Source organism: Anser anser (genome assembly GCF_964211835.1).
Source record: "Anser anser genome assembly, chromosome: 18".
Classification (NCBI taxonomy): domain Eukaryota; kingdom Metazoa; phylum Chordata; class Aves; order Anseriformes; family Anatidae; genus Anser; species Anser anser.
The window spans coordinates 6,943,187-6,962,769 of record NC_139739.1 but is presented as its reverse complement, the minus strand read 5'-3'; the positions used below and the strand labels follow the sequence as shown (position 1 = coordinate 6,962,769).

The 19,583-nt window shown below is 44.0% G+C and overlaps 1 protein-coding gene across 8 annotated transcripts in view; it reads left to right on the top strand.

The window, feature by feature from the left end:
• The window catches only part of GALNT9 (polypeptide N-acetylgalactosaminyltransferase 9), a 301,612-nt gene that overhangs the window by 214,444 nt on the left and 67,585 nt on the right, over positions 1-19,583 (top strand). For all 8 annotated transcript variants that reach the window (XM_083804016.1, XM_083804017.1, XM_083804018.1 and 5 more), the window contains 2 exons: positions 7,635-7,832; positions 17,017-17,134. In XM_083804016.1, coding sequence (XP_083660142.1) covers positions 7,635-7,832; positions 17,017-17,134 — 316 coding nt within the window. The remainder of the gene's footprint in view (positions 1-7,634; positions 7,833-17,016; positions 17,135-19,583) is intronic.

Below are 19,583 nucleotides of genomic sequence, written 5' to 3'. Positions count from 1 at the left end.
AATGAAGTTTGGCTGAGAAGGGTAAGTGGGAACATGGTTTCTGGTGAGACAAACAATGGGAGAATGTCTAGGCTCAGGTCCTGGAGAAGCATTACAGAAAGGCTCCAGTGAGTGGGAGTATGGAAGGAGGCCAGTGTGTAACAATTTATTGGAAAACCACAGTTTTCACAGAAAACATCTCCCAGAGAAGTTGTACTTTCCTGTCTGAAGGTATATTTAAGCCTGTATAGTTTGATTTTCCCCTTATTCCTCTGAAGATTTCAGCATTCCTGTTCTGACGTCTGTATGAGGTCCGCCCACTGTGTCGGCACCACGCAGGAACACGGAGCGCAGACAATTGCATCCTGGCTGGTAATTATGTTGCAGAAGGTGTAGAGCATTATGCAGACTCCTGTCTTTGAGAGATGGGAAAGAATAACATGACAAGGAGAAGAGAACTTCCCTGCTTTCTATCTGGGAACAGGAAAGAAGAGATAGCAGAGATGGGGTGTTAATTCTCTGGGTGAGAAAAAGGACACATTGAGTGAAGGAGGGCAGGACTCAGTAAGAGAAAGGCACACAATATATTAGCAGTCATAAAGAGGGTGCTAGGAGCCATAAAAGAAGACATAATGATAGAGTATTATACTTGCTTTCTAGCTTAGGAATTGCTTTTGCACATCTCACAGAAGTAGTATCGAAGCACTGAATGAAGTTATGCAGCGCTGTAGTAATTAAAATTTTGCCAGACAAAGGCGGAGTTTCAATAAGGAAGCAGTGGAGTAAGAGGATTTCATCAAAAATTTTCAATATACCAAAGAGACAGAGACAGCCCGACATGAGAAAGAGGATCTGAAATATAAGCCGAGTATCTATCCGTCTGTGCCACGCACAGCCCATCATTATAGATTATCCCTGAAGTTGGCAGTGTTTTAAGAAGATAGAAAATGGGGTTTTTAAGGAACTAAGAAAAAGAGCTAAAGATCAAGATCCCAGGTCTATGAATAACCCTTTGCAGATACTATTTCACACTGTAATATGTAGTGCAATTTGCTATAGTGGCCTTAAGCAATGGATTCTCTAGCAAGTGTGTAAATGAAAAAGGAAGTTGATTTCCTCCTAATCTTCTACTGGCTATGGTTATCCTAACTACTTTTTAATGGAGATGTGGTTACACTTCTGTAGGACAAAGACACGAGGTCTTTTTGTTCCCAAAGAAAGTTCCTCTGTTCATGTTGCCGTGTGGTGGATCAGAAGCCAAACTGTACCTGCACTCAAGCTCCCTGCTCACACTGAGCTCACATGGCTCTTTGGGGACCTGGCAAGGCCTGGGACATTCTTTCCTTCTAGTGAGAGAAGCTCTGAAGGTGAGGGTGAAGCTGTTTGTAGTCCTTCCCCTGTGCAGTCCCTCCCCTTTGGAGGATTCACACCTGGGAATGGGAATCAGGACCAGGACATGCTTCATTGCAGCATCCCTGGTACCAGTCCGAGTTTGACTCAGGAAGTTTTAATTATGCAAAGGAAAGGACGTGTCTTTATTGAAGGGGTTTTTCCTCATCCACAGACTCTACCTTCACTTAGGATCAGTGTGGTAACTGAATGGGACACGTTTCAGATAGCAGAAGTGAACTAACATTGTCTGAGTAAAGAGGGCAGCATGCAGCAGACGCCACGCGGGCCCTTCCGATGCATGGGGCAGCGCCAGCTCACATACACAGGACATGCAAGAAGAGCACCTTCAACTGTTCATCTACCTAAACAACCTAGAGTGCTCATTGAGGCATCCTCATTGCTTTTCAGTGGTGCAGAAAAGAGCTATTCAGATTTGGCAGCCTAACAGCTGATCTTTAACTCTCCAGCAGGCATTTATCCTGTGTTTGCTCCAGTCTGACTGGGGGCTGCAGGGCTGAAACCTCCCTGATAGAGATGTCAGGCAGAACAGATGGGGAATTTCTTCCTCGTCTTAGAGACTGAGGAAGGGAGTAGGATTTCTTTTTTTAATAGTGGTATTTTTTTATTTTTTATTTTTAGTTCTTTGAGAACTTATTTACAGGAAGGGAACTCTGCATGAAATATTCTACAGTTGGCCTCAGTGGAGAATTACGTACATCTGTAGATCTCCTTGTCTGCATCTGAAAAATGTATATTGTCAGTGAAATCTGAGGTAGCATATAAAATCACATGCAAAATAAGCTTTCGATTTACACATCCTTTTTTCTTATGTTTCTGTGTTAAGATTTTACTTCATGGTGCCTGGCAGTGGTACAGCCAGAGTAAAATAAAGTGTTAAACCCACTGAGCCATAACGTCTAAGAGAGAATACCATATGGTTGTTCATTTATGTCTTATAAGGACTCAAGGAAGAGTCTTTGCAGAAGGAAAAGGAATTCTGGTTTGGGGGGAGAGGGGGGAGAGAAAAAGGAAGTTGGATTTTTTAATGTTAGTTCATTTTTTATTGGAGTAAAAATTTGAATGGCTATAATGGAGAGGAAAAATAAATGTACGTTTATCTCAAAACAACCTAGAGAGTGGGTTATTCAGATACCCACTTAGGAAGGGGCAGAACATAAGAGAAACTTTCCCAACACTGTCAGTTATGAAAGGGTTTGGTTTTGGACAAGTGCAGAAAAAGTGCCATTTAGGAAAAAATAAATAAATAAAAAGAAGTTACTGACAAATGCCTAGTGCAATCCTCCTGCTTATGAACTGAAAGTTATTCTGGGCCTGCTCCTCAGATGATGCAGGCTGGCAAAGCTTCCCTGGAGTGGTGAAGTTCATTGAAGCAGAGTTGCTGGACAGCAGAGGTTCTGGCCTGTGGCATGCATCTGGTTTCTTCTCTTAGACCGCATGTGCTTATTCCTATGTTGTGCCTTTTCAAAAGTCTGCTTGAAGTCAGCAGGTGGTTTTACATATTTAAAGGGTGAATTATATAATCATGTGTGCTGAGGAGCTCATTACTAGCTTGTTTTTATCTTTTTTTTTTTTTTTTTAAATCTGGAAGAAGCTGTTCTTTTTAGTGTTGAAAATCAGACTTCCCCATTGGCATGAGCTCTGTTGCAATCTGATAAGGATGTAACACAGCATAAAACTTGTGTTTGCTCTTATGTCTCCTGGGGTTCAAGCTGCTCTGCGTTGGCCCAATATTAAACAGAGAATGCATATATGTTCAGAGACAGACTTACAATGGGATTAGAGAAGCAAGTATGCTCACAGCATGACCTCTGCCTTTGCTCTCAGTCTTCTTAGAAGCTTATTTTGTTCTCTGGGTTAAATTCTGCCTTCCAACTCTTTTCTGAACTGTAATGTTTATCTTGGGAGCACTTACTCTTTGAAGCCTGCAGTACTGGCATTGCTTGCACTCCCTTAGAAGTCAACCTGGGTGCTCAACACCTTGGAAATTCCAGAGTTTGACCTGCTTCTTATGCCATGGGTAGGCAAAAACATGAAATGCATGGACTCTATTTAGAGATACGCCCAACAGTCTCTGACAAATCAACACATCCTTTAGCTCCTGATGAGAGATTCCTTCCACAAACCCCCCAGGACAGTTTCTGTAAGGAGGAGTCACTTACTGCATTACCTGCCATGGATGTCAATGTTCCTGTGGGAAGCCCACCAGAGTTATGGTAAAGCCGTATCTGCCTTCTGGCTTTTCAACCATGTACAGTCCCAGTACTCAGTCACAGGACTGAATCCTGGGAATGAGACATTTTCAGTGTGTTACTATATTTCAGGAGCCGCTTTGGAGAAATAAAACCCAAGTGAAAATAGTCATTAGCTTAGCAGAGTCTATGAGAGAATTAAATTTACAGTCCTCTCTCTTCTGGCTTTATCCATTCACTAGCAATATATTCAGAGGGGGAGGACAACACTGACAAATATATACTTTTAGTGGGGATAGAAGGGAGGAACTTCTTTGTCACTCAAATTCTAGCCCAAATTGTCTGCTTGGTTTTTATAAGGTGGGGAAAAACAAACAAACAAGCCTGGATGAGGCTAAGCACTACCTATAAAGCTGAATCTTGTGATTATATTTAGTTTACTGAAATCCGTCATGTCTGTGAATATGCCTGGGAGAATTTTTCCTCTTGCTCCAGTAAATAACTTGTCAACAATGTATGCTGCTCTGTTCCCATAAAGTATGTTTACTCATATACAAGCTAGGAACCTAGTATTTTTTTTGCATCTGTGAAAAACAGGGATGAATCTCAAAATTCACATCTGGCTTGTGTACCTAATTAGGCAGGGCTGAATCCTGCCTCACTGCCAGCAGCGGCCATGTGGAAAGGAAATACTCAAACACCGTATTGCAGCTCATCAGCACGGCACGGCGAACTCACTTGGACTTCAGCAACCTCTTCCTCTCAGTCCTTTTTGTCCACGGAGCTGCCAGGAGCACCTGACTTCTCCAGACGCTCAGTGGAGAAGACGAGACATGAGGAAAGCAAAGAAATGACCATTGGCATCTATAAAAAGGATGAGTAAATCCACATAAGAATGTAGCAGCTTAAAATAAAGGAAAAAATCAGAAATGGTGAGGAAAGATTTAATCATAATCCTTTCAAAAACCTTAAGCAATTACACAAAGCCAGAATTACCACCAAAGTTGACAAAGGATTTGATGCCAGTGCAGCTCAGCCCGCAGACACAAGGCTACCGTGCAAGTCTGCTGAGGCCAGTAGAGCTACTCCAGGTCTGAACTTGGCTAGCAGTGAATAGCAATTAAAAAAAAAAAAAAGACTTATATTTCATGGATTAAGATAAGCAATGTAAACACAGTCTATTACCCTTTCCTGCTGAAGCTCGTAGTACTACCTCAATAGACAGCCTGGCTGTTACCTCGGGATCTTGGCAGGTAGAAAAACAGCACGAGCAATGGTGGTGGTGCAGAGGGCGTTTGCAGAATCTGGGATGTGAATGTTCCTGTAGATCCCACTGCAGTGTGCTAGGGCTTGGTGTTTGAATACCCCCTTACTATTTCTGCTGTCCCTGGTTGGGCAAGGGAAGCTGAGAAATGTGACAGATGTACAAGGTTTAGCTGAGAAGTCACTCCGTTTTGAGTTTTGTCAAGTAACAGAACTCTGCGCCGGATTTGTTCGTTCCCTCTCTGACTCAGTCTGCTCTCTGGAGGATGTAATCCCTCTGCTCCGTGATAACTCTTGTCATTATGTGTACCAAATCTGCTAAAGCGATGTCCAGGGGCTTCGGAGGTGGGTCTGTGGCAATACCCAAGGGCTTCTGAAATGTTATTTGGGTCAATTTTATAACAAGGCTCCAGCTTCAAGTGCTCCACAAGGACAGTGACCTCCTCCAAGGTCATTTTTTTCCCCACATCTGCAAGGAGGACTCCTCCTCTACAGGTTAATTAGTGGCCTGTCGTTAACAACATCTGTACCTGTTGTTCGGTATTTTGAAAACCTTCATTTCAGATGCCAGAAGGGTGTGGGAGAGCCTCCTGCTGATGTTATGCATGGGGATTACCATGGCTGAGCACGGTGGCACCTGATTAGCGATGGGAGAAGCGTGGCTGGCTGACATCTGCCTCTAGGCTGATGAACAGAGATAACATTATGGAAATAACAAACTAGATTCATCTTTTTTGCATTCTTCCCTGCTTTATTGGAGTTGCAAGGGTTTTTCTGCTGGACACCCGCTGTTTTTTAAAGCACTTAATCTCGTAACTATAATCTCATATTAATAACGAAAGCGGCTTACCCTGATTTGGTAGGTCACATTGGCTTTTTAGGGAGGTTCATGTGTGTGGCCTAAAGACTTTATGAATTGGCATTACAGATAATGTACTGCACAGTCCTGACTCTCTCTCAGGTATTTCTTGTCTCTCCCACTAAAAATAAAAATAAAAATCTTGGTTTTGCCTGGGGTGCAGCTCTTTAAATGCTTCTTTGGAGGCCTTTAGCGCCTTGCAGGAGTGGACTTTGCTAGCAGAGGTACTGCACCAAAAACTGCAGACAGGCAGTAGTAAGACAGACTTCAAACCAGTCCAGTCATGAGGGATGCCTTGATTTATTTTCAGAATAAATGAAGTAGAGTAACAACGCTGCACATGTTGCATAAGAGATGAACATCTAATGCATAACATTCCTGGCCAGGCCTTCAGAGAGAAGACAAGGGGGATTTCTGCAGCTTGCAGTGGGGTACTTCTCTTCCCACCACGCGTGTGATCATCCTTTTTATTAAAATTTACATGTTCTGCACTATTGGCATCCAGCTGATTAAATTCAAATGTCCTTTTTCTAGAGGATTCCAGATAAAACTAGCTTAACTCTCTTCAGCTTCTTTCCAAATGAAATGCTGCAACGCCTTGCATTTTCTTCAGTCATGCCTTTATTTTGCATGGTTTTGTGATGCTTTATCTGCAGTAGCTCCTCCTTGATACTCAAAGGTTTCACTGAATCTGTCTCTTTTTACAGAAGTGAGAGGGGTAAAAAAAATACAAAGCAAACAGTTCATGGCCTCATGTAAGCAATATGGAGTCTGTGTACACAAAAGAGAAATATTTTGGCTGTATTTGAGTACAAAGAAAAAGCTGTGTGTTAGTTCAGACTGAGACAATGCAGAATGAAAATGGAGGTTGAATTAATTTCATAACTTGTCCCTTTCTGTTGGTCTGCACAAGAAAATACATGGTAACAAACAAAATAGAATATGAAACAACAAATTGAAAGCACAGGAGAATGATTGCCTTTTAACCAACAACGAAAGTATAATGAGAAAAGATCAGTGTTCAACTCCTACTACCCCTGTGAATCACAGCAAGCCACCGTTCCCTCAGAGAAGATACATGTGAGAGCTCTGCAGAATCTTCAAAGTTTATTTCAAGAGGAAACAGTTACAAAAGAACAAGCTGGTGTCTGTTCCTAGTGCTGCTTTGAGAAGTGCTTTCCACCCTTATGTAAGTTTGCTGCCTTTTTGGATCTGTTTCTCTCAAAATTCTTAGCAACTTCAGACTACCTTGGTCAGAAATGGGTGTTTGCACTGAAGCTTTTTACTTTCCCGAAACACTTTGGGAAGTAGCTGCTGTTGAAAGCACATTGATGTTTTAAAGCCTTTTGAAATGATGGCACATTTCCTGCATCTTGCTACTTTTGCACCATCTGTCTACTGAGACCTTCTTATTGCCAGAGAGGTTTTAGAAGGTATAATGCAGCCATGCTTGTCATCCAAGCTAGATCCAGTGGGGTCAGTCCTTAGAAAACAAGATTAAAACCTTTGAGTAACCTTCAGATTGATTCAGTCCCTTTTTGTTCTTCAGGCCCTGTAAGCAAGAGGCATCCCGGTGGTGTAGACGTGAAGGGATTATTTAGTTACTCTCAATGCTTGCCCATTGCACGCTGAAATGACAGTGTCCAGGCATCGGAATAAGTGTTTGGGAAACGTTGTGTTGTTAAACCCTGGTACAGCTCCTGAGAGGCAATAATTAGTGTGCTGTTGGTACATGAAGTATGCCACACCAAACCCCAGCCTCTTTGCTCTATGGCAGTGACCTGCACTCGATCCTGCCCCACTGGGTTACGGGCTGCCATCTTACTGGTTTCTCCTCTCAGTATCGAAGAACTTTGTTTTATCAGACTGCAAAGAGGAGCTTGGGGTAACTGGGTGGCTGTAAAACGTTTTCCTCTTTTTATTGTTCTCAGGGTGGAACCTGCACTTACCCGGATCAAAGAAGATCGGAAGCGGATCATCTTACCAGCGATTGACAACATCAAGTACAACACTTTTGAAGTGCAGCAATATGCCAACGCAGCCCACGGCTATAACTGGGGCCTCTGGTGCATGTACATAATCCCGCCGCAGGACTGGCTCGATAAAGGCGATGAGTCAGCTCCCATCAGGTAAATCTCCCATGCACTGTCACGCTGGTACTAAGGACGTCTCCACATCAACTGTCTGCCAAGGGGGAATTCAAGTGAAGCAAGGCTGGAGGCTTTTGTACAGGGATAGTAAAATGAAACTGAGGAAAACAGATGGCTCTACAAAGCTGTCGATGCATGTGTCACGTCTCAGAGCTGCACCGCAGTGTGCATAGAAGTGCGTGTGCTCTAGTTGTGAAAATGTGATTCAGGTTCATGTTGTGTCCCTTAGTGGGACAGCAGGATCTTTTTCACCTAGGCTTTTATTTTCTAAACGGACTGTGGCATGTGTAATGAGCCAGATAAACATTGTGTGTATGAGAGACGAAGGTATTTTGTATGTGATTACAAGGAGGCTGCCTTCACTTTGGGTCTGTAGGCAGCATTCTTGGACATCAGCCCAAACCGGAGCTTCCCAGCAGCACAAGTAGGAGATGTGTTAGCCTTGTCTTGTTGGAGAGTTGCTCTTTTTTTGGAGAATTTTACATATGTTCTGAGTTTTCCCCCTGGATGAATTTTAAAATAAGACTGGACCATATAAGCAGAGTATCATTTTATTTTCTCTATAAGGTAACATTTTGCCTTACAGAAATGGAATTTTCTAAGGAAATACTGTTTCAGGAACTGTGATAACGGTTTTGAGAATTGTTTAGAGGGATAACAGGAACTGATGAGAAAGGGACTTTCTTTCCCCTTCATTTGAAAGTTCACATCTAACCTTTCTTCTCTGATGCAGGTGCTTGTCTCATAGCTCCTCTGAAAAATGCCATGCTGGGTGAAGGGTACCCCTTTTAGCAACAGACGAAATAAATGCTAAAAAATATGTAGCTCAACTATGCGCTTTTGGTTTCTCTGCCCTGTTTTTGAGCTTTCTTAGGAAGGATACAAACTGCCACCTTAGAGACATCTTCATCCTGATGTATACCAGCTCCATCCTAAAGTGAACTAAACCTGCATTGTATGGTCCCAATGCACGCTCTGGCACAGAAGGTGATATACTTCCCTTCCAGCATAGAACCTGAGTTGTTGGGTCCCAAGAAGTCTATTCCCAATCCATCCAAGCAACTTGAACCAACACGTCCATCTGGAAGGGCCCAAGTGGTCTTTTAGGAGTGAGAGGACGCAGACGGACTGCTCACATTTCTAAGACTGGTTGGCTGGAACCATCTCACAGGATCCGGCCCTCATACAGGAAATAATATTTCAGTCCATATTTGAGCAAGTGTTGCAAGTTGCTTTTAGGTTCATTCGCATGCCCCGTGACTGCAAAACAGAGCTGTGCAGTGACATTAACCTTACTTACCACAGGACAGCCCAGTCCTTCCTCGCTGACCCTTTGCTCGGCTTGAAACCTCAATAAGCAGTAAAGTAATTACTTAGGAAATCGGTTTTCTTGGATAACATGCCCTGTCCTCCTGTCATTGTTTTAAAAGTGCAGGTGTTTTATATCTATTTCACTCAGCTCTGAGAAACAGATTATTGAAGAAGAAAAATTAATCAGCCAGGCTTTCACTCCTGAAATCAGGGTTTCAGCCTTTTATTCCCGAAAGGTTTTGCACACTTCATTACTTCCAGTTTATATGTGAAATCACTGTATTAATTTTCACATCGGTTGTTCTTGTATTTGAGTATCTTCTGTTCAGGAGAACATTGTCAAATATCAGATAAGACTGAACCAAGAGGTTAAACCTCAGCAACTTCCTTAGACACGATTTTCAGTGCACTATTTTCAGGTAGCTAGTGCACTCTCTAAAGCATGGAATTCTGCAAAGAACTTCTGGAAATTCAGCTACAGGTCTTTTTTAATAGAGAATAAGGAATCTTATCCCTGTGATGCTGTGAGAAGTGTTAGTTTTCTTTCAGCAATACGGGACCTGATTTACCACGGGCTCTCCTCGGGTTTACGGTCAAGCTCTTGCCAGAGTTACACTGGCACGGAATTGGAGTGATACAGAAGTGAATAAGGTCCAAAAACTCAGGCACTGAGTAGTGTTGCAATCTGATGCACATAAGCAGCTGGCTCCCAAGAGCAGTGATTTTCTTCTGAGCAGAAACCCTCCAGTTCACCAGTGCATAAACTGCACAGAGAGAGACGAGATGAGCAGCACGAGAAGGAGAGCACCTGACCCTTGCTGACAAATACCAGGAGCACCGAGATGTTCTTGGTATGGAAGGCTCTCTCCTGCAAATCACGAATTACATGCCCTAAAATGCAGAGACGTCAATGTTGAACCGTGAACACTTACACGGCTCCCTGGGAATGTGTGCTTTGAAGGCAGTGATCGAGGAGAGCAGAGCACTTGCTTTATAGCCACACTGCCCTGATTTCTGATGGAGTAGCACCTGAGTGGATTTGCCAAAGCATTTGGCTGTGCTGTTGTGTGCTGTTGGGTTATGCCTGGCTATAGAAATATAATGCAATTTTGTGGCTTTTCAATGAGATGCCAGTGTAATTATGGTAATGGAAAGAACGAAAGTGTGAATGTTATTGATGAAAAGGATCAGGAAGTCTGTACTGGGATTTGAAAGCATGCATGATAAGAACTTACTAACTGTAAAATTTAAGGTACATTTTCAGAAGGAAGGGGAAATCAGAAAAGTAAGCAGACTTCTTAAAAAGTCTCTGTAGGTTCGGGACAGGGTTTGGTTTTGTAACCAGCTTTCCGCAGGGTGCACTCCAATGATGATTTCTGTTTCAGTCCAGTTTGGCAGGCAGGCAAACTGGTCCACATTGGCAGCATTTGGATTCCTGTGTCTGTTCAGTGCATTCATAAGATCGTTCATCAGCACAAAAACTGCAAGTTTATTCTGTCCTTGCTGATACTGTCTCCCCTAAGGCTTCCTTTGACACCATCTTTAGCAAATAGGGGTTTGTTTTGCGTCTTTCTGTTCTGTAAAAGAAAAGGCTAATAACTAATAACCCTAAGATTGGTTATGTGGTTGGTGTAGCTGAATTCTTACTCCCAGATCTCCAAAGGGATTAAAGATTTTCAGTGGAAAATATGTGCCCTGGTATCAGAGAGGATCAGAGCCCTGGCATTTCTGATGTTTACATTGTATGAATAAATATCTTCGATCTGCAGAATTGGATGAGATATTTAGGAAGTAGAGTCCAATTCCTGTTTTCTTCTGGGATTACACAACAGATGTGCTTTACTTCTCCTTTTCTCAGAAGTTTGTTGCTTGAAGCCTGATTGTCTACTTTCTTGAACACTAACAGCCATGCAATGCTATTGAGAGCCTTGCTAGGAAGGAGCAGGAACTGCCCTTCAAGTCCGTGGGACACCATATAGGCAGTCATGTCAAGTGCACACCGTAAAATGTCAGACCAGCTGTTGTGGTCCAAGTGACCAAAGGAATGTGGCCTTGAAGTGCAAACAAAGGTAAAGACCTAGCAAGAATGAAGTGTCAGATTTTGTAAAGATTTCTGGTACAGTTCAAAGTCAATTCTTTTTTTTTTTTTTCCATGTTAATAGTCTGAAATTCAGAACAATTGATGTTCCCCTTGCTTCCGCAGGCAATCCATTTTGCATGTTTGACATTTAAGATGTAAGATGTCTGTAACGTGAAGATTTGAATGAGGATTGGTATTTTGACACGCTGTGTCCATCACATCATTTTCCATTTGTGTTCATGAGAACACGCTTTCCAAAAACGTCCTTATCATCTGGCAACAAACCGTGTAACAAAGGATCCCATTTCAGAGGATTTCTAATGAATTTGACTATGCAGTGAAAGGGGCTGGATTTTTTTCTCTGTACAAAAGATACTCCTGGATTTTGGAGCAGCAAGGAAGGTGCCTGGTATCCTGAGCTCTGGCTGGTCTTCCCTCGCCTGCCGTGATGTTGATGGAGTGCTCTGTTTGGTTTCATGATCTGCAGCCACTAACACTGGGGTCGTTAGTCAGCCTCACTCGGCCGAGCGTTGCACAGCTTTCTGCATTATCTTCATCCAGCAGCAGCGGTGCAGCTCGTTGTTGCATATGTTCTCACTTACTGCTTTAATATGCTACAGCTTGGTAATGCAATGAACGTGTGTGCACACACCAAGTCGGCCACTCCAGAAAGTACGTGTGTCTTGTGCACGTATAGGAGTGAGCGTCTGACATGCCTACGGTGAGGCTAAAGCTGCCTGCTTTAGCTGGGAGCGGGCATGCCCATGTCACCTGCAAGTTAGACGTTGTGCTGCTGTGTCGTAGAGGTGGTGATGCAGCCGTCTACGCTGCCCGGGAAAGAAATCCATCTGTGTACGTGAGCTTAGGAAGGGGTTCAGCTGTAAAGTCTGTTGGGATAAACCATGCAGTCATGTAATAATACAACTGATGGCCGTTAATTGATTGATTGTGGCCATCTTTTCATTTGCTGGTTCACAGGAGCCTGTAACAGAGCAGGTTTTTTTTTTCATAGTCCAGGTTCTGACAGGTGTCTGCCTGTTCCAAAAAATATACTTCTGTGGGGCATCAAAATGTTATTCTGCATCCCTATTCCCCTGCCAAGCATTCCTAGCCAAGCATTCTGAGTTGCTTTTTTTTTTTTTTCTCTTGCTATGTCTCTCCAAAGGAGTTAGCAAACCTTCCTTTCATTAAGCTTGTCAGGTTTTTTCCTGCAGCTCCTGAACAGCAAATTTGTCCTTGAGTTCTGTTCTCACGGCCTGGTGTGACTCTTTTATTGCAAAAGACATGATTTGTAAGAAAAAATAAATGCTTATGCAGTCTTCCCCACTTATGTGTCAGGTCATGGTTGAGGTGCTGCTTTGGAACCTGAATCAAAGCAATGTTCTGCCAGGAGAGGTGGAAAACTCAGAGACATGGTGTGTGATAAGTCATTTCAACCTCTTTCTCCTATCTCTGTGTATACATTTATGTTTATATATTTTTCATAATTATTTTCATGTTTATATTTGTATATTTAAGTGCTTTTGCAGGTCAGTTGTCCTGGATGTGGGACTTACAGCGTGCTCTGAAAACTGCTTCAACTTGACCTGATTGCAGGCAAAGTGACCTTAAGGCAGGGGGAGAGAGGTGTGTAAGGAAGAGGAAACGCTGTGGTTTCACGTGCAGTGTGTCAGTCTGGTGCTCAGCCCTTTCTCCTTCGCTTGTTCCTGACGAAGCCCCCAGGCAGCATCCTTCAGCTGCCCACGGAGGGAAGGAGGGCGATGCACCTGGCTGGAGAAACCGGTATGGGCACCCGCTGCAGCTCTGCCAACAGAGCCATTCTCCCGGAGGTCTTGCTAAAATAAAACACCCTCGATTCAGACCTACAGCAAGTGGCTTTCGCTTCTCTGCCCCTGGAGCCCACCTGGCAGCAGGCACTGCTCCCTTCCATGCGGTGCCTCTCCCCCCACGTAGCCACCCACGCGGTACCTGCTGCAGCAGCAGGCGGGGAGGGAGGGAGGGAGATTTGCTGCCGTGAAGTGCTGCTTTCACTGCTTCCTCCCTTTCCCCAGGGCAATATGCAGAATAATCTCTCTCCCCTATCTCCCTTGCTACAGCCATGCCATCAAGTAATTTCCACAAATTGACTGTGCTGTATCTTTCACCAGCGCAGAATCAATAGTATTCTGTGCTGCCTTGTAAGGTTTTAACTGTAAAAGCCATTTTACTGTGTTTCCTGTTATCCTTTTACTGCTGCTGTTGATTATAATTAAAGCTTATAGCATCCTCAGTTGTGTGAGAGAATATTGCACAGATCAATTAATTCTCTCAACACCTTTGAGGTGTTGGTAATAAACAGTACACGTCCAACTGCTGTTTCGTGATAACTTCCTTCTAAAAATGTCACTGTTTTACTACAAAGTCCATGACTAAAGGAAAAAGGTCCTTTTCTATACAGCAGCTGTGGTTTAAGTTAATCTGTTTCACTTTGCAGCTGTGAAGTGCTAAGGGCATGCACCTTCTCACTTGCCACCCCTTGGCCAGGGATAAGAGTTTAAGACATGTTAACACAGTTGCTTTTGCTTGTGTGTTTGTTTCTGACTTGCAAGGGGAGTGCTTGTTGTGCTGTATTGAAAGCAGTAGATGTACTGGAGTTTTCCAGGTACTGGAGGAACCAGAGGTGACAGCCAAGTGGGGGTCTCGTGCTTTGGGGGGGACAGGATTTCTAAATGTATTTGCAATATGTCAGTGTTATACCGCAGTCTAATATAAAATAAAAAAGCTGTTTGAAGTGCTTTTAGAAATGAATTTTAAGGCTTTTAAGCTGCTGAGGCAGTTCAGAAACTTTTACCCAGTATTATTGTCTGTGCTTTGCAGACAGAGAGACAGAGGCCGAGGGAGGTGGCTCACTGAGGAATGACAGGGCGGGGAGCAGAGCCGAGGTCCCAGCCTCACAGCGCTGTTCCCAGCTCGCTGGGCTGTGCGATCGCATCGCGCTTAGTTTACAGTTGGGTCACTCAAAGCGCGGGGAAGTTAAGGGCCTGGGCTTGATGAGGACTGAATGTCCAAAACTCTGGTCAAACCTGATGGAGGTGTTGACGTGCACTGTTCACAAAATGCAGTGTTGTGCATCCTAGGCAATTTCTTCCATTGCATCAGGATGTGGCCAGGGCAAAGCCTCGGGTTCGTCATTTCATTTCCCCTGCACTGACCACGCTCTCCTTCAGCTTCTGGGGTTGCAGCTGTGCTGCTGCACAGATGTGCAGTGGCTGTAGGAAGCCAAATTCAAGTGGAGAAAAACACTGACAGTGGCAGTTTTTAACTGGCATCTCTGAAAAGCTGGATGTGGTTCCTTCTGCCATTGCATCGCTTTTGTTGCTTGTTCCTGAACACACTTTTTTCTGAATATGCCGTGAAGGCTTGTGGGGTCTGCCTGCATTTGCATATATCAAATGAGGAGAAATAAAACCTGGAAGAGAGAGAGAGAGAGCGTTGCAACAGCAGTCCTCAGTGGCATTTGTCTGAGAGTAATGATTATGTAGTTGCATCCAAAATGTATTTCCCACCCCCATTCAATTAACAGGTTGGTGTTTTAATGGACAGAGCTGGCGGCTGTAAAAATCCATCCCCCAGGGAGAGAGATTCGAGCACCTGAGAGCAGTCTGCAGAGCCGAGATATAACATTCCTCAATAGGAAAGAAGGAGAAACATCCTCCTGGGAGCATGCTACTGCTTTAAGGAACTGCCTCTGGAGGATTTTTTTTTTAGGGGGCTGGAAAGAGAGTGGGTCTAACCCCAAACTAAAGCTCAGTTTTAGAAAGCAGTGATGCTCTAGCATTCATCCAGTGAAGCCTTGTTCTTAGCTTTAAATGCATAAAAAAGCAAATGAAGAAAGTGCCTTGTGCTTCTTCTTCCCACCTCCTTCTCTTTTTGTCATGGTTAAAGCTTAAGAAATACCTAAACAATCCCTCAAAGGCTTATTTAATTTCAGAGCTACTGAATTTCCTTTCTTTGGACATGCCCTTCTTTTATTTCAGTTTCCAGTCAAAATTTATTCCCTGGGAGCCTAAAAATCATTTTTCAATGATGCAGGATCTCAGCCTTTGTTGAGGCAAGTCTGTCTTCAGGCGTGAGTCTAGGAGCTATAAACAGGAAGACACGTTTTAGCTGATAATTTGCATTTACAAATTCCATCCATCTCACAAAAATCCCGGTGTATAAGTACATGCATAAAGAGAAGAGGGACGTGTCCTGCCGAGAGCGCCCAAGAGACTGATCCAACAGACAGCAGCACCAAACAGAGACGTGCTGGCGTTTCTTGCGCGTGCAGGAGGGGGACTGGGGGCTGTGGGAGAGGCCCGAGCACCGAGAGCGCTGGTGGTGCCCCTGCCGCAGTTTGTTTGTAGGATTTGTGGCATCTGGCCTCAGTTTCCCCCAGCCTTTTGAAATGAGTGGCTGCAGGGAGCTGGCCGAGAGCCCCACTTTGGTCCCAAGTCATCTGTGAAAGCCAAGTGCTTGCCTTTGTAAATGTCGCTGACTCCTACCTCGGCAGCTTGTGATCCAGGGAGTGCGTCTTACTCTAGGGGGGAACATGAGAGTTAACTGAGCTATTTCGGCTTCTTTGTCAGAAACGGTGCCGATCAAATGTGTTTCTATCAACAGCTGCCTTTTCCAATTATGCGGAGAAAACAAGAGAGGGATAGTGTGCACTGCAGCATAGGCCTGTAATGATCTGAGAGGCTGCAATGGCTTTCAAACAGAGAAAAAGTGAAAGGGAGAGACGCTGAAACAGTACCAGTAATGTGAGCGCTACAGCAGAGTCCATTACAGCTAAGTAATAGGAGTGTTTCAGCAAATGAACCTTTTCAAGGGTACCAAATAGTTCCTGCCACAGGTCGGACTGTGTTCTGCAATGTCGGGTATGCATTAGGGGCAAAGGATTGTTTTATCTCACTACACCTCGGCCGTTCCTTTGAAGCCTTTTAACCTCCTGCTGTAGAGATGATGTACTCCCGGTGAGATAAGGACCTCGTGCTAGCGCCATTCCAGCAGCTACCTGCTGCTGCCAGTGGGATCCACCAATACCTGGGTAAAAAGGGTCTTCCTTTCCCCAGCCAGGGCGGTTTTTCACATGTGTATGAAACTGCCTTGTGACTATGTTTATTAGATGCCACTGGTAAATATCTTGTGAATAGTTTTCTGTACAAATTGGAGAAACATGCGGCTATCTCAGACACGTAAAATAAACATGTAAGTATTAATAATGTAACAGCTGCACCAAGGCTGAAATTTCTGTTAAAGTTGACTCCAAGAAGTGCAGACTTCATACCACGATTGATCCATGGCTCTTGGCATGCCCTTCATTTTCATATGGGAGTAAGGGGAGTCCTCATTTCTGACAAAGCTTGTTTTGCTGGGCATTCATCTTCAAATAAAGTGTTGTCTAGTCCTTGTGCTACTCAGTGTGGCAGCGAACTTCAGCTCCAGCGCAGAGGTTGTGTCTATAAACCAAAGGAAAAACAGCCTGATGTTTCACTTGCACGCATGGGGTACTTGAATTCACATCTTGTGACTGTCTCATGGACAGCTGGCATCTGGCAGTGTGCTAATGATTTGGTGGCTATGGTTCTAGAAGGTCCCCTGTCCACTGGGGGGATGAGGTACAGGCTAGCAGATAATCTTTAAATGTAGAGATTCAAGACTAAGAAGCGTTTTGTGTGTGTAAATTTCTTATGAGATGGTTTCTGTAATAGCTAATAACTGACTTTGTTCTTTTCTTTAATTTCTGTGCAGGACACCAGCCATGATTGGGTGCTCGTTTGTAGTAGACCGAGAGTATTTTGGTGAGATTGGCCTACTTGACCCTGGTATGGAGGTCTACGGAGGAGAAAACATCGAATTAGGCATGAGGGTGAGTAAGAAATAAGACACTTTGTGCAAAGTCTGTTTGCAAAGAAAAACAGGATCCTGTGGCCCAGCAGAAGTGCTGCCTGCCTGACTGCGGGCCATTGCGCTGAAGTATTTGATACTGCAATGCTATCTGGAACTGACAGTCCCAGTAAATGAATGTTCCTGGTCTTACTGGCATTGAGACAACTGAAAACAGTCAGAAATATGGTTCCTTGGCTCATTCTGTCAGTGTCTGAACCCAATGAGACAAATTCTCCCCCTTTCCCAGTAGCTCTGTTTGTGTTTAGAGCTGCGCTAACGGTCTGTGTGTGCTCATTCCACCTAGATAATGTCGTACCTATATGGTCTAGCAGATGCAGTACCGATGGAAAACTAAGACCAGGCTGGGAGAAGTTCTACATAATACACATGATAAATGTTGTGGTGTTTTAGGACATTAAGGGTCTTTTGTACAGAATGAGAACTACAGGGTACAGGTATCAGTCCTGAGTTTGCTGTACATTATGTTTCCCAACATTGCCTTCCTTCCTTCCTTTGTGACCTCTCCAGTGGTATTCTCACAGAGTCTTTGGGGCCAGCAGGTATCAGTCCGCCTTGTGCTTCTGAGCCTATTTGATTTTTGTGATCCTTTGCCCTTGTTTTCAAGGTGCTGCTTGCCAGCAAGTCCTTCTGAAGTCCAAGGAACCTACCATTGCTTAGCACTTGAAAATTAGACTACTTAATGTTGCATGAACACAGTTTCCTCATTATAAAGCTGGCTGTTTAATTATTTTCCCCTTACTCTTTATTCCCTGCTTCACAGAAACACGTCCCTGGTGCATGTAATGTGCTCGTTAAAGCATATATTCTGCTCATGCTGAAACACTGAACATCAAATTAGTCCATCCTTTATCCAGCTCTTTTTTTTTCTATGTAAAATGGCTCCAAACTCCTTCACACCAGTGGGCTGGGAGGGAAGGTCATTGTAGCCAGAGCATGTTTTTGCATATGGGTGTGTGTTTATTATTCCAGAATCACAAGAGGGATGGGGTTTTTAATGGGACTGTGTGGCTACACTGCATACACTTTCAGGTTCAGAATTCACACTGGGGACAGAAAAACTGCTACCACAAATCATCCAATTTTCCTTAAGAGGGTCAGGCTATTACCAGGATTGTGTGAGCTTTCCTTTATCATTGTGCAGGGCTTTGAGCTGTTTGAAACTTTTTCCACATGGCTGCTTCCTGAATAGATTGAACGCTCTGGCAAAACTCTGGCGTGGCTGATGAATAAGCCTCCTAAGAAATCTGAAAGCTGTCACTCTTCCTTAGACGAGAAGAACTTGCTGAGTACGATTAGGGCTCCTCGTAAATGGAGGCAAAGGTTTTAATAGGATTATGAAATGGCAGTTGCTTGAAGAGCCGAGGATTTGAAGTGTGTGAAGACAGGTTTCCAGGGGTAGGAAACCTGTTAAAGTCTGCAGATACCAAGTTCTAGAAACCAGTTCTTGGTCTTCGGGGCTTTGGTTAGTTTGCTTGTGTGTTCATTTGTTTTCTTTCTGTATAAGGAATAATTAACCCCACTCTAAAAGTTGGAAAAGGGATTTATAAAAGTACAGGCGTATGGTTGAGTTCATTCTGCAATAAGCTGTATAATGCATTGTTTGACAATGGCACGGAACCATCCGTCTATGTTTTCTGCCTGAATCCAGCACGGTAAGTAATGCAGTGTGTGCGCCTGCAAGTCCTCTGCTGATCCCCTCCTGGGTGTCTTCAGAGCTGTCAGAAACTAGCAGCACGAAAACGCATAGGAACATCCTCCCTTCACTGTAGGATATTTATAAAATCCCTGTGAATCTGCAAAGACTTTTTTATAACTGCAGAATCTCAAAGTAAGTTGCAAAAAATCATTCCTTTCCTGAGTCCTTGTGTGCTGATCCACACAGGAACCAGCGTCCAGAGGAGCAGCCGTGGAACAAGGCCAACTGCAGAACAGAAACTCAGACCAGGAGGGCAGAGGCTGGCTGGGAAACTATGAAGCCACAACCCTCCCACACAGTATTTCCTTAGCATTTCAGCACAGTGCCTATACAATGAATATTAGCTCAGCTTTCCAGTCTGGGGCAAAAGAAGCCACACAGCATGGATTTTATAGCAAATGTGTGCCATAGCTGCGAGCCTTGTGGTGCATTGAATCTCCTAGGCAAATCCCCACATGATGCTGTCTGACTTTTCTCTGCAGCAGCCAGTGTTGCTGTTGCCCATAAGCCTTGCAAGGGTAACTGGACCACTGTTGTATTTCCCTGGAGTGTGGCTGTACTGGCGCTGCACCTGGGCAAGCTGAGCAGGGAAGAGAGGCAGAGTACTGAGCATGTCCCCTGCAGCCGCACGGAGGGATGCTATTGCCTATGTGTGACTGTGTGGAGCAATGAGGGACACAAAAGAAAGGAATAAATGGATGAATAAAGAGCA